The 14,726-nt window shown below is 36.3% G+C and overlaps 1 protein-coding gene and 1 long non-coding RNA gene across 7 annotated transcripts in view; one reads left to right on the top strand and one right to left on the bottom strand.

Moving 5' to 3' along the window:
* The window catches only part of LOC113431514 (uncharacterized), a 45,251-nt gene that overhangs the window by 16,063 nt on the left and 14,462 nt on the right, over positions 1 to 14,726 (top strand). The window contains exon 2 of the long non-coding RNA XR_015750080.1: positions 14,082 to 14,126. This is a non-coding gene — a long non-coding RNA (uncharacterized LOC113431514). The remainder of the gene's footprint in view (positions 1 to 14,081; positions 14,127 to 14,726) is intronic.
* CRADD (CARD and death domain containing adaptor protein) overlaps positions 1,878 to 14,726 on the bottom strand; it is a 30,442-nt gene continuing 17,593 nt past the window's right edge. For 2 of the 6 annotated variants that reach the window (XR_015750078.1, XM_087968108.1), the window contains exons 3-4: positions 12,363 to 12,452; positions 1,878 to 2,879 (exon numbers count right to left, since the gene is read on the bottom strand). Coding sequence is in view for 4 of the 6 variants with exons in the window: in XM_087968108.1 (XP_087824234.1) it covers positions 12,381 to 12,452 (72 nt within the window). In the remaining 2 variants the exon portion in view is untranslated. Of the gene's footprint in view, positions 2,880 to 6,895; positions 7,113 to 12,362; positions 12,453 to 14,726 lie in introns of those variants that run through there. The other 4 variants (XM_026693819.2, XM_087968110.1, XR_015750079.1 and 1 more) reach the window with 3 other exon arrangements.

Below are 14,726 nucleotides of genomic sequence, written 5' to 3'. Positions count from 1 at the left end.
TTCATAGGAGAAAAATCAGGAAGAGAAGAAGGAGAGGAAGGAGGAGGGGAAGAAATGTCAGGATAAGGAGGTGATAAGGAAGAATTTGTAGAAGTTTTTGAATTAGAAGAAGGGGAATCAGAGGAAACAGGAGAAAGAGAATTTTCAGGAAGACTAGAAGAAGGATAAACAATTGATATAGCAGCCATTATCGCTCTCCAAGAGATAAGTATATCCATGGGAGCTCTGGGAATTTCATGTAAATATTTTCCTAATTTTTCCCATTGAGAATGGCTAAGAGTTCCAGCAGATGGATAGGCTGGACAGTGCGCCTCAATATAAATTATAAATTTATTTAAAGATTTTTTAGAAATAGGATACACAGTTGTACCATTAATTTTCTGAAAGGAATTAGCCTTCTTCACTAGACTATAAAGTTCGTCCCTGTGCCCTGACGAAACTTGAGAAAGTGAGGAGCCCATTACTTACGATTCGTACGAAACCTATGCCAGGTGCGTAGCAATGGGAGTGAAGGAGATGCACCTCTAGCCAGAAGTCACACCTTGGAACCAGAAAGTCGAAGAGATCCCGGACAAATCAAGGGATCCTGGACGAGCCCCCAGCTGTCGCGTTGAGCGACCGGTCTGTTGTTTCGATCTTCTGGTTGATTGCTGAATTCCTCTCAGAACGGGACCCTCGCAAGGGTGAGATACAGAGAAGCCCTCGCAAGGGCGAAGTTTGGCAAAAGCAGGACCCTATCCAGGGTGAGTTTAAAAGTGATTGCAAAAGCTAAAAGAAAAAGAACACAAGACGAAGATTTCTTTAGGTGAGACAGCGCATTGCTTGGGGCAGATGGAATTGTCCCAGTTGAGCCTAAGACAGATGGGATTGTTCAGGCTGCCAGCTTGCTCTACGCTGTCCTCTTTTATTATGCTGAATCAAAGAGGGGGGTGAGGGGGGTTTACAGAAAGACAAAGAAGTTACAAACTTTATCTTTGAAAACAGGCTTACTTGATACAAGTAACGAACTTCTTGACTGTTATTGATAAGCATGTTTTTTCCTGTATTTTTATCTGACACAAGTTTCTGTGATGATACATCGTGACTGCTATCGAATACACATCTTTTATCTGACACAGGCTTTTGTGAAACTGAATACACATCCTTTCACAGGCTTTTGTGAAGTTAATCTTATCAGCTCCTTTTTCCTGTCAACAGTGAACTTTGCTCTGAGAGGTATACGTGTTAAGCAAGATTTCTCTTATGGAAAAATACTGAGACAGAATAGCCACATGAAAGCTGACAGTAATCAAATATGAAAACTGGCTTTTAGGAATATCTACAAAGTTAAATCCAATAAATAGAAAACACTTGGCAATATTACTGAATCACAAATGAACATATCTGGAGGAACACGACACAAGTAAGTTGGAAAGAGTATGCTTTTTGCCAATACTTGCCACGCGCAGGGGACCACAAATGAATGTCAGGTGATGGGACTCATGCTGGAACAAGACTCAGGAAGGCAAGCCAGCTGCAGTTGGTCAGAAGCCATCCAGGCCTGAAGAGTGCTTGCTGGAGCTGGGCCAGAAAGTACTTGCTGGAGCTGGCCAGGGAGCAACCAGGAACAGGAGGGCAGAGCATGCTGTGCCCATATAGCCAGCTGGCTAGCAGAAGCCAGTAATGCTGACTAGAAACATTTTTACTTGTGTTGTTCACCACGTGCCAAGCTGGGAGACTCTAGGAAAGAGACCTGTTCTGCTCACAGTGCGGCCTCTTCTTCTGCTGGCTTGGTTTGGAACCATGACATCTTTATATACAAAGTATAGAATACAGAGTACGGCCACTCCAGTGCACACCATCAAGAATTAAGTAACTTACACAATAAGTACTCAGAATTCATATAACAAAATGTAGAGTTTTTGGACTGTTATTTTTTATGGTTGTAATATGCATTCTTTAAAAATAAACAGGACATTATAACATTCCTAGACATTAACATTAAAAAAGCAGAGTCACCAACTTGCTGGGTGTATAACACAAAGTAGTAACTCCAAGTACCTGTTATGTTTCCTTGAATCTCTAATAGTGAGACTGTTATCTTTGGTAGCTATTCAGTGATGACTGCCCTTTCCTTATGATTTGCTACTGGATCAACTTACTGCTATTAATAAAGATTACTAAGGCCAAGAGAAGAGTCACTTGGAATTGCAGAAGGCTTGCACAGTATTGGTATGGTTGTCAACACTAATTTCTCATCCACATGATGGGATCTCATGCCATACCAAAATCTCCTCCACAGTATCTGATCTTAAAAGTGGCTTTGCCACTTTGCCATGAAGGCATGGCATCTGGAGACTCCAAAAAGGGAGAGAAAGGGGTTACCAACCCTCATTATGATGGCAATATACCTGCTGCAGCAATCAACATTGGCATGTTAAGGCCAATTGGTAAGCAATGTACCCAGAAAATACTGGGTGATTGCTATAGTTGTGCCAAGATGTAGACTTTTCATAATTTCTGAGTGAGCACTGTGCGAAGAGAATATTGGATGGGCCTTTGGTTCTATTGAATCCAGTTGTGATGAGGTTTAGAAGCTCATTAAAACAGCTGCTGGATTACTGAAGAATCTACTTCTCCAAATTTCAAACCAGCGCACAGACTCTCCACAGTAGCTTTATTCCCCAAACGTTGCCTCCATAAAATGAAGGCACTCACAATCTGTGATTTTATATTGTATGGGTGGTTGACTTTACAACAGTAGATATCATTTTGGCTCAAGCCAAGAAACAATACAATGCACTCCCATTCAGGTCCAAGTCTCTGAGCAAGTTTGCTAATCTGTTGATCGGTCGGTGATTTCTTCAAAATCTTTTGTGGAAATCTGAGTAGATGATCATCTAAAACAAAGAAAAGGAAAAAAGCTCAAATACGTTCTTCTGAAAATGCAGCATTAGTTTCAGAAACAAAACTTAGATCGGCGCTTTATACCAATATAGACAAATTTCTTGTGTGCCTACTTACAATTGGCCAAATAAAGTATTCAAAATAATCATATTTATTATTTAGCATATGGTGAGAACATGACAGAAGAGAAGTAAACATATACACACAATCCACATAATTATATATGAAACTTCTATGGGGATATGGCAGTGGCCTCATAACTGGAGGTCCAATTTAGCTATCCAGGTGATTGCCTCTGGCATTGCTTTGAACAGATCTTCTAGGAAAGCAGAAAATTCAGGTCACAGGCAATCTTGTACAACAGTGATCCCCAACCTTTTTGACGCCGCGGCCCGGTAACGGCATCAGCTGGGCGCTGCGGCCCGGTAACGGCATCAGCTGGGCGCCGCCATCTTTTTGATGAAAACGTGCTTCCGGTGAGGTCACCGGAAGCACTTTTCATCAAAAAGATGGCGGCGCTGCGCCTCGGTGAGCTTTCCGGGTAGAAATGGCTTTCTACCTGGAAAAGCTCACCGGGCTGGCGGCGCCATCTTTTTTGATGAAAACGTGCTTCCGGTGAGCTTTCTACCGGAAAAGCTCACCGAGCGCTGGCGCCACCATCTTTTTGATGAAAACGTGCTTCCGGTGAGCTTTCTACCGGAAAAGCTCACCGGAAGCACTTTTCATGAAAAAAAAGATGGCGGCGCCCAGCAAGCCGCGGCCCGGTAGGAGTTGTTCCTCAGACCGGTACCGGTCCGCGGACCGGTGGTTGGGGACCCCTGTTGTACAATATGTTTACATATCAGCATCACAATCGCAACAAGGGGAATCTTTCCACCCCCGCATATACAGGGCAGAGCACTTCTTCCAATATCATACCTAATTCTGTTCAATTTCATCCAGACAGAGCGAGAGGCAGGTCAAAACCACATGGTTTTGATTCAATATAATGAAACAGGATAGCAACAGTCATAATTTTGATTAAATAATAAAAAGGTTAAAAAACTCTTTATATCTGTAATTTAAAAGCCAGAACTGATTTGATGTCCAAATTCAATTTGATATGTTATTTCCCATCACATGCATTCTAAAATAACAATTGTACTTTACAGCAAGGATTCCCAACTCCTAGGCTGTGGCCCACTACTGACAGATGAGTGTGCAAAGCTTCATTTGCTCATGTGCTGGATTTAGGTTGCGTGTGCAAAACCATTTTCCCCCACTGCCAAAACCACTGAAACCACTGCCGCCGGTCCACAGAACCAAAAAAAGTTGGGGACCCCTGCTGTATAGGATGGCTCAGGAAAACTTTTACTTATCAAACTTTACACTCATTCTCCGCTTTGCAGTTTGAGTGATATAGAATTTCTTTAAGGCAGGGTAAGCAATAGAATGCTACTATAGATATGTTGGATTATCTCTAATCAGCATAGTCACATATTATGGGAACAGTTATTGAAAATAACTGCAGAACCAAAAGCATCCTGCCTCTATTTTACAGTTATTAAGCATCCAGGAAACTTCCAAAGGAAGTATGGTAACTGAAGATGGTTCTGTGAAAGCAGAGCTAACAAACACAGCAAAGACCAAGGAACCAGTAAGTAGAATAGTTCCTTGAACCTCTCTGGGTAAGGAGAGGATGGGAGATTGTTCACATGCCCACGTATCCTGGACAGGTGATCCCTGCAAGGAGTTCACAGGACAGTGATTTTCCACAGGTGCTGGGAGACACTAGCCATCTTACTTTCAGATTAATATAGTTGGAAGGGACCTTGTAGGTCATCTAGTCCAACACCCTGCCCAAGCAGGAGACGCAACCATGCAGACAATTAAAGGCCAGTAAGTTCATAAACCTCACTTTCTTATCACTTGCACAAAATGCTCATTAAATAGCTCTAACCTATTCCTTCAACAAGTTTGAAACACTGAGTAAATCTGGCTTCAATCTTAAAGGAAATAAACTTTTAATCATAACCTTAAGAATTTAAAGAATCCAGAATAAACAGCAAAAAACTAAATAAGATTCTTGTCTTAGAAACGTATAAACAGATTAGGGGTCCAAGTAAAATTGAAATATTGAAACTTATTATAAAAGATTTTACAATTATAGGTAGTCCTCAATTTATGACCACAATTGAGCCCAAAATTTCTGTTGCTAGTTGCTCGTTGAATGAATTTTAAGCAAATTTTAAACATTTGCTAAATGAGCTTTGTCCTATTTTACGATCTTTCTTGCCATAGTTGTTAAGTAAATCACTGCAGTTGTTAAGTGAATCTGGATTCCCCATTGACTTTGCTTGACACTGCAACTATCAAGAATCCAAATTCTGATCATGTGACCATGGGGATGCTACAATGGTTGTAAGTTTGAAAAATGGTTATACATCCCTTTTTTCAGTACCAATCGTTGTAAGTCAAGGACTACCTGTAATTATAAAGAACAGCTTCTGGTAGAAAATAGATTCTGTTCTGGTTTTTACAAGATACAACAAAGATAAGCAATTTCATGACATGGACACTAGAGGGGATGAAGGCTTTTAGAAAGAGGAAAGAAAATCAAAGCCTGTAAAATATTGCAGAACGCTGTAATAATGAAAATAATGGAGACTTTTAAAGAATAGAATAAGAAAATAGTAGCTGTAACATCAATAATGATGTCTGCTTCCATTGATAGACCATGTCCAAAATATGTTAGGGAAAACTTGACAGATGTAGAACAATTTTTATCTGACAATATAAAGGTATCAAAGTGGGTTTACAATTCATAAGCCAAGAGAATGAATTGGAAAAAAGATGTTTCACTGGATCTACAAAAGAAACTGGCTGAGGTTTTAAAATTTAAAAGGAAACTGCAAATAACAAACTAAAACAGCGACTTCAATAATTTTGCCCTATTGGATCTATAAAAAAGACTTGTTAAAGCCTTGAAGAACTCTGTGCAAAGGGACAAAGAAATGAAATCAAATCCTGTAACATTTGAATGAGCTAACATAGTCTCAACATTTGAGACTGTTGGAAGTGATGCAGAGGAATATAAAGATGGTTTATTTTAATTTCCAGATTTGCAGGCTGGTGGTGGTGGAGGAAAGAGGCGATAGCTCCTCTCTTGCCCACTGCTTCCATGGCCCGGTTCCGAATGGCTCAAGGCACGATAGTGGGCCATAGCCCAGGGCTGGGAATCTCTGGATTATTTGATTAATGTTGAAACAAGATATTTTGTTATTTCTGCCAACCATTTATGGACTTTCTGCTGACACCAGGACCGAAAAAAATGTTTCATGGTTTTGTTTATAGATAAGAAATGTATATGGGATGAAGTAATAAATGTTTGTAACCTTAGAGGGAGTGTAGAGTCACTAAATTTGTTTATACTTGTGATGGTCAGAAGTTATTCCTTAGTATATTCTTTATTTAATTATTTGCTTACTTCTTTATTGTAGTCTTACTTCTCTCCTTTTTTCTTCCTATTCTTTTATTTTTTTAAATGTAGTTTGTATTAGATTTTACTATTATAATCAACATTCTTAAAAAGAAAGGTATTAAGCATTTCCAAAATATTCCATTTATCTTTTTCTTTATGGAATTGAGTAGCCATTGTTACTCTGTAACAATGTATTTCAAACAGCACAATACACACCATTCTCATAATGTTAAATGAAGCAAAATGTTTCTATATAAAACCTACCCAGAGCAGCAATGATCAAGTTATGACTCCTTAGAGAACACTCTTTAGAGCACTTTGTGACATATGTAAATAAAGCACAGTAGATAGACTACTGAGAACAGACTGGATATGACATTACATGTTGTTCCAAAAGAAACAACTCTTACTTTTAGAAGACATAGAAACACAGCTGAATCGGAGCACTAAAGTACAACCTCCTGCTCAGTACAAGAATCCAAATTAAAGTGTACAGGTAGTTGTCTGGCACCCTCTTAAACACATCCAATGAAGGGAAATCTACCATTTCTCTGCACATCTCTATTAAGCTCTTCTTGTTGTTAAGAATTTCTTAAACATTCAACCAGGCTGTCTGTCCCAAAGGTGCTTCTTCAGGAGGCAACTGGACATTCTTGTTTTTTCTTTGAAGACGTTTTGCTTCTCATCCAAGAAGCTTCTTCAGTCTGACTGGATGGTGGGGAATGGAACCTTTCTATGCTCAAAACTGCTGGGGGCTGTGGGTGAGCTGAAAAATAAATGCAGTTAAGTAAATACAGCCTATGAAATAAATAAACACAGCCTATGGAAAAAAATGGATGGAAACAGAACTGATAAACAGAGAACTAAGCAATAATGCTGAAAGGTGTTGAGATAGTTTGCTTGGCTCCATCTCCTATGCTTTATCTGGGCATTGATTTCTAATTTTGGTTGTGAAAGTATCACCATCATAAGCCAGGCACATGAATAAAAAAGGAGACTGGTTGAAAAGAAGTTATGCTCACAATAGTAGCCACTATTGGTGCTAATGGAATACAGTGGGAATGTCTCAAATGATTCTTCAAAGGCCGTATGTTCCTTGAAACATTGCAGCTATAGCAACCATTCACCACTTGCTTAGTTTCCAGGAAAGCCCTGTTCTGTTTCTGCTCCCAGCAATTTGTGACATCATAAACTTAATATCGACATCAATGTCATGACTACTTTCTCAGGGTGAGTACCACTTAAAATTAACTGGAATTAGGCATACTAACTGAACATCCTTGCTTTCTACCTCTTTTAAAGTGGTTTTCAGATTTTCCAGACCAGATCCCTGAAAATTTTAGCTGTCTTGGCTAACATAGAATAAATAGAAGACAAAAGCAGGGGAAAACATAACATAAATGTTTGTATTTATTTAGAAGATCCCCTTTACTGCATGAAGTTATTAGCCTAATTATGGTGATAATAATATGCCTTCAAGTCAATGACAACTGTTAGAAATGACATATACTTTCTCTTGGAGGAACTGCTCTTAGCCAATGGTCCACCTAATTAGTTGATTAAATGTTTTCCAAGCCTTTGGGAAGGAGAGTACCCATCTTTACCTCAAAATGTAAGCAATTGTCACAGGGACTGTTTGCATGTAATGCATTTATCATTAATGCCATCCATATGGATATATTCATTATATTAGAGGTTCCATCCCAGATATTTTAATGAAAGGCTTTGAATTTTAATCCTCATCTTACTTCTTTTTCTTTTATTTAAAGCCTCTCAAACGTATGAATGGAATATTTGCAAAAGCACAGCAGATCAAAAAGGACTTCTCATTGAGACTCTTTCTAAATAAGGAGATACAGTTTTAAAACACCTGAGGTCATGGACTTTGATTTCCTGTCACAGCTGCTCATTCTAGTAATAAAAATAATTGCCATTTAGTGGAGCTATATAATATATATAATGTAGTTAATCTCCCAGGATTTTGGTATCATAAATGGCAACGTCCCTTTGGGAATCTTTAGCAGAATACAGATAACTTGTCTTATATTTGCCCCTGACAAAGTTGTCTCTCATATTGGTGTATTAGGCCTGAGCAGAAAAAAACCTTGTGTCATGAGAACTTAAGCCCTCAGTCTAGCAGAGACACATTATATCTTTAAATAAGCACTTTACTGGTGCAGTATTGTTATTTTTTGTTTATCATCTTTAATTAATAGGAAAGAAATAAGAAGCAAGAGGAAAAATCTGTCTTTACCTTGATTTCTCCCCTCTTAATAGACTTATTAACAGGGCCAAGCAGGGGGCAATTTGACCCATTCAGAGGGTAGCTACCTAGGCATACAACACCAGCATTTCCAGACCACAGCTATGCTGCAGTATGTTGGGTATGCTCCAAGCTGTGAAATGCTGTCCAAGAGGTCTGTTGCTGACATTGCATAAGCTACCATTCAAAAGAATTTAAATGAATCAATTTATTAATTGGGAACAAGGAATGCCAATATCTACTCTGAATCAATTTTCAATGAAGCATTGGGAAACATCAATGCTGGTCTTAAAGTAAACAAGTGTTCAGATCAACAATTTAAGATATGCTGTTGACACAGTTCTGCTTGCCAGTATGAAGTATGAAGACCTTCAGTTCCTCATCAACAGAGTCACAGAAATATCTGAAAAATGCAGCTTGAAGCTTAACACCTCAAAAACCAAGCTCATGGTTGTCAGCAAACAACCCATTAATTTACCATCAACAACTTCGTAAGGAATACCACTAGAAAAAGTTGAAAGGATCACGTACCTTGGTTCTAATTTACATGAAAGCTAGAACATGACCACTGAAATAAAAATGAGGATAGAGAAAGCTTGAACAGCATTCTTCAAGATAAAAAAGGTCTTCTGCAATCACGACATAAACCTAAGATTGAAAATTAGCCTTGTCAGATGTTACAACTTTCTATCCTGTTCTACGGTGTGGAGAGTTGGTCTCTGACAGAAAGTCACTTAAAGAGATTAGAAGCATTTGAAATGTGAATTTACAGGAGGCTGTTACATATAAGTTGGGTTGACAAAATCAGAAATGAGGAGGTGATAAGCTGCCTGGGAAAGCCAAGGGAAATCATCAAAATCATTAAAAAGTGAGTTAGAATATTTTGGACATGTGCTGTGACATCTGGAAAAATACGGTATACTTCAGTTAATCCTCCAAGGAAAGATTGAATGCAAACAAGGTCCAGGCAGAAGAACAGCATCATGGCTTCAAAATCTAAGGGACTGGTTTGACAAAACTCAACAGCACTTTTTTTGCGGATTTTGATAAAAATAGGATTGCCAACATGATCGCCAATGTCCAATGATGGATATGACTCAAGAAGAAGAAGAAAGAGAATGCCAAGATGCTATTCTGCTAACTGGAAAAAGACACAGATTTAACAGGATAAACAGTACCTAACTGCTGCTCCCACATCTTAATAAATGCATTTATTTTTTCAAATGATTCTCTCAGTCTTCATAACATTAATGCTTAGCTAAAAGTGGCAAAGCTAGGCTATGTACTTCTGCCAAAGATGACACCCAGCTGATAATGGCACAACTCTCATAGCTGACCATCACTGTTTTACAATAATTGTCAGGTGCTTTTGGGCTAAACCATTCAGTTCCATTCTTTCTTACATTTAATTTATGCTATTTTATATACTGTCTTTTCTCCTGCTCAGAATGACTGGGGCATAATGAGCCTCATGAAATTTCCTGGAAGCCACACACACTGCTTGCTAATGATGCATGTTCAAAAAGACTGAAATAAGTACGATGTGGTAAAAACAAAGAGCAGTCACGGACTCATGAGTTAGCCAATGAATATAAAGATTCTACCAGTTCCAGAAGAAGGATTTGGTGAAAGTGTCACCACTGCAAGGCAGGTATTACTTCCTGATCAAGGATTAAAAATCAGCAAGCAAAGAAACTTAAACTAAATTCTAATTACAAGATGATAAGATAGTACGGTGATCTTTTCTGAGGCATATACAAAGAAAAGAGTTAAATATTTGCTTTTTATTAAGGTCCTACAACATCCCATTGTCTAATTTACATACAGCTTGCTAACTATATGATTTTTGTGGAGTTAAATAAAACACAGTAATCCAACATTGAAAGAAAAGAAATAATATTTGATACATTCAAAAAGAATCCTATGATTTGACTCACTGGTGAATCCAAAACTTTATTGCTAATTCTACAATTACTGAATGCAATCAGGTTGAAAATGCATAGTAAAACTGGTTTAGCAATAGTTGAAATAAATAACTGCATAAATAAACAAATAACCAAGCTTCTGTCAAATAAAATGTGAGGATATGAATCCTCTAGTGATAGCTAAGACTGAGAAGACAAGAATTCAAATTAACATTTTAGAAGGAGTCAATCCTACTCTCTAGGCCAGGGCTGTCCAACTTGCAGCCCATGGGCCAGATGCATCATGTCCTAGCACGTCCACGCCCAGTTTAGCAAATGAGAAAAAAGTCGAGATATGTCATATGACGCCGCCATGACAACGTGAGTTTGACACCCTGCTCTAGCCTAATACAGTTTACAGGGGTATATCAATAGCAACTAAAGAAACCACATACATTGGCTTGAACACTGTGGGAAATATATGAATATAAGTGAATAGTAAATATGATTTATGTCTTTTCGGGATCCAATTCCCAATATGACTTTGAGGTCAAATCTTAATTATGACTGTAAATTTTAAAAAGTTTTTAAAATTCTTATAAAGAATGTCACATGACAGTAGCTTTGACATTTTTCTTAAAATTTTTACCATTGTTTCTATAGTTTTTCACTTTAATCTCCCAATTAAAGTATTATGCAATTACTGATTAAATACATTTTTTTAAAAAAAATAGCACTTCAATCATTTAACTGCTTTTAAACATATTAAAATATCTTTTTAAAAGCTCCAAAGGAAGTATCAGAATTTTTTTTTTGAACACAAGTGTTTCAGTATTCTGCAGCTCTCTGAATTTCTTGGAGATAGTATTCTAAGAAAAAGGAGGAGGGAACGAAGATATTTTTTTTACAACAGAAATTAACATAGGGATTTTGTAAACTAAAACAGGGGAGATTTGAAAACCATGTTCTCTTACTGTTTCCTGTCTTCTTGGAAAAATCTTACTGTTAAATCAGCTTGGATTACATAAAAGGATTAAGTGACGGTTGTGGGGGGAAAAAAACTTTTTAGTAAAAGCCACAATCTTTTTCTTTTTAAACATGTTTTGCTTGGACATACGGACATATTTCCATCTTGCACCTATATTATTTTTCTGGATATCTAAAAGATCTGTATTTATATTCCTTCTAATATTTAATAAAGAAAGGATGCACTAATATTGAATTCAAAAGCATATGTTACTCCCACTTATTAAATAGTAAAACAAAAATAAAGCAAATAAAAACAATCTACAAACAAGAAAACCAAAAACCATACTGTTAATCTGCCAGACCAAATGCAAGACACAAATGGAGATAAATTAAGCAAGAGGAACCCAGAAAAATGAACAATTAATTCAGCTCCAAAATCCAGGCTTTAGTTTTGCTATTCATAAATACTTTTTGAAAACATTTTGTTTCCTTCTATCATGTTGTCATCTGCTACTATACACTACATGAATTATACACCAATTTAAAAAATCAACATACCAGTAAGGTGTTTAAGCCTGGATGCCTCAATGAGACAGATTCTGCAATAATAAGGTGATATTATATAGGACATTTGCAGCACATGCTCCTCCTTAATGGAAGTGTCCATATTTCCTCATGCTCACGTGGAGAGTGAAGAAGGCTAATCTTGTCCTTTGCACATACTGGGGTCTTGATTCAGATGGGATTAGGGAAGCACAATTGATTTTAATTTAAATTCCAGCTATAATAGGTACTTTTTGTATTATCTTTAATTAGATGCTTAGAAATAGTTTGTAAATAAGCCATGTCACATCACTTATGCTGTTAAACTAAAATTTACCATTCGGAGTAGTAGAGATTAGCACGAAGATCTCAAAACCACTATTCCATGTAATTCTGAAGTATATCCCACAGCCTCAAAAATCTCCACCTGGAATACAGAGTGATAGACAGATATTTGTTTGTCAATCACAGTCTTTTGTGTGTGTGCACATTTTATGAATTTAAAGCAGAAACGGGACAAAAAGTCAGTTGGGGACAACTTCCATGAATCTTGAATTGTACAATAATATTTCTTGGAAAAAGAGCCACATCATTCTTAGTAGGGATATATGCAGCACCTATCCTAGAATTTCACCATTACTGAAAAACTCTGAAGTTGCTTTTATTAAAACAATTTTCTGCTTCTTAAAAGCTTTATACTATCTTTTTATCACAAAGCACAGAAGTATAGTTTTATAGAATATCTTCTGTAAGTTTCAGTTTGTGTTTATAATGCTGGTAACATTTCAAAAATATTGGTAATGATGGCTAGAATTTACAATGGAACAAAAAAGCAGCCTTATTTAACAGGTATTTTTTTCATTGTGATTCTTCGGTACATACTTAAGTACTGTTATTTGTTGATACTGTAAATCAGACCTTACTTAAAATTAAGATTATTTCTGTATTTGCTTTTTTTTGAAATCTCTCTCTATCTCTGCATGTTTGTAGATTAATGGAGAAATATTATATTGTTTTTGAGGAATTGTGTTTACCTCTGCCATGGAGAATTAATTGCCAAAGTAATTATATTAAGAATTTGCAAAAAAAAGTTTGTTTAGACTCTAGATATTAAGAATTAGATTCAAGAGATATGTAATTTATCCATTTCTGAAAATGCAAACTTTTCTATCTAGTTAAAAAATGCATTATATTTCTCTTTGCTATAATTTCATGCTTTATAGCAAAAAAGATATGCTTATATTCTTCTCCCCCTTTTTCTTTTCTGTTTTGTTTCTTATTATTGGTATCTTTTTTTTTCTTGAATTTTTGCATACTCTTTTTTGAAAGTTATAGGAACATATTTTTAAAGGTTAGTGTTATTTCCTAATGATGGTACATAATTCATTGAATTCTGTTGATAAAACATTTGCTTGCTTTCTCTAGCACTGTTTGTCTAGCAACAAGCAAAATATGAGATGTAGTTGTTGGAAAGAAAATGAGAAAAATGCACACGACAAAAACAAATAGCACATCATAAATATGGGATTTGACTGTGCATGGGTTTGAGTTATTTATAAAAGTTTTGCCATTTTTCCTCTGTTTAAAGTATATTAAATTATGTCCAGGATCTCCATTTTCATGAATATAAAGACTGAGTGTATTTGAAAAAAAGCTTATAGCAACTAATTTTGCATGATTATAGAGGGCCCATGTGAAAAATGTAGAATTTGTGATAGCAGAAAAGCAATTATGATATATAAATTATATGATTTCCCACTCATCTAGTATCAATGTTTTTTTATCAGTGTGTGATTAAAAATTCAATAAATGTAAAGATAAAATTGTTATAATTTTTTTCTAATTGCCTTCCAGTATTTCTGAGAATAAAATCAGAACTCAATATTATTTTTTAGTTTTACCCTTCTCCAAGGACAGCAGTACATATGATGTTTAATTTGCAATATCAAAAAACAGAATAAATTAAAACTGTGCTACAAAGTGATGGCACAAAACCATAATGATAAACACATTTCCTCATCAGTAACAATGGATTGTGTTCCCTTTTTTTAAACAGAATTGATTATCTGGTGAGAGCTGTTGAAAATAGAGGAAATATGAGGTATGTATGTATGTATTTATTTAGATCCTTATATTAGATCCTTTATTACTTTTACGAATAACTCAAGGCACTGAACATATAGAATAGAATAGAACAGAACAGAATAGAATTCTTTATTGGCCAAGTGTGATTGGAAACACAAGGAATTTGTCTTGGTGCATGTGCTCTCAGTGTACATAAAAGAAAAGGTACATTCGTTTATCCAACACATTTTCTTCCTCCTATTTTCCCCACAACAACAAACCTGTGAGGTGGATTGGGCTGAGAGGCAGTGACTAGCCCAAAGTCACCCAACTGGTTTTCATGTCCAAGGCTGGACTTGAAGTCAATGTCTCCTGCTTTCTAGCCTGATGCCATAATCACAAAACCAAATTGAGTCTTATGGGTATATAAACAAATAATTTATAAACACCAGATTTTTACACTCTCCAAATCACATCTCAGGTTTAATTTGCATTAATATTGGAATATAAGGATCTTGAGATTACTTATTTGAAATTAGTATTTAAAAATTGTTTATGCAAGTTACTTATATAATAGAAAAAAATATAAAAACATATTTAATGAGGCTAAAGGAGGATAACTAATGAACAATAAAAG

This window comes from Notechis scutatus, chromosome 6, assembly GCF_049901735.1.
Source record: "Notechis scutatus isolate UNSWTSFEM ecotype Mainland chromosome 6, rNotScu1.2, whole genome shotgun sequence".
NCBI classification, from domain to species: domain Eukaryota; kingdom Metazoa; phylum Chordata; class Lepidosauria; order Squamata; family Elapidae; genus Notechis; species Notechis scutatus.
Note: the sequence above shows the minus strand (reverse complement) of the source record. Positions and strands in the feature narration are given on the sequence as shown.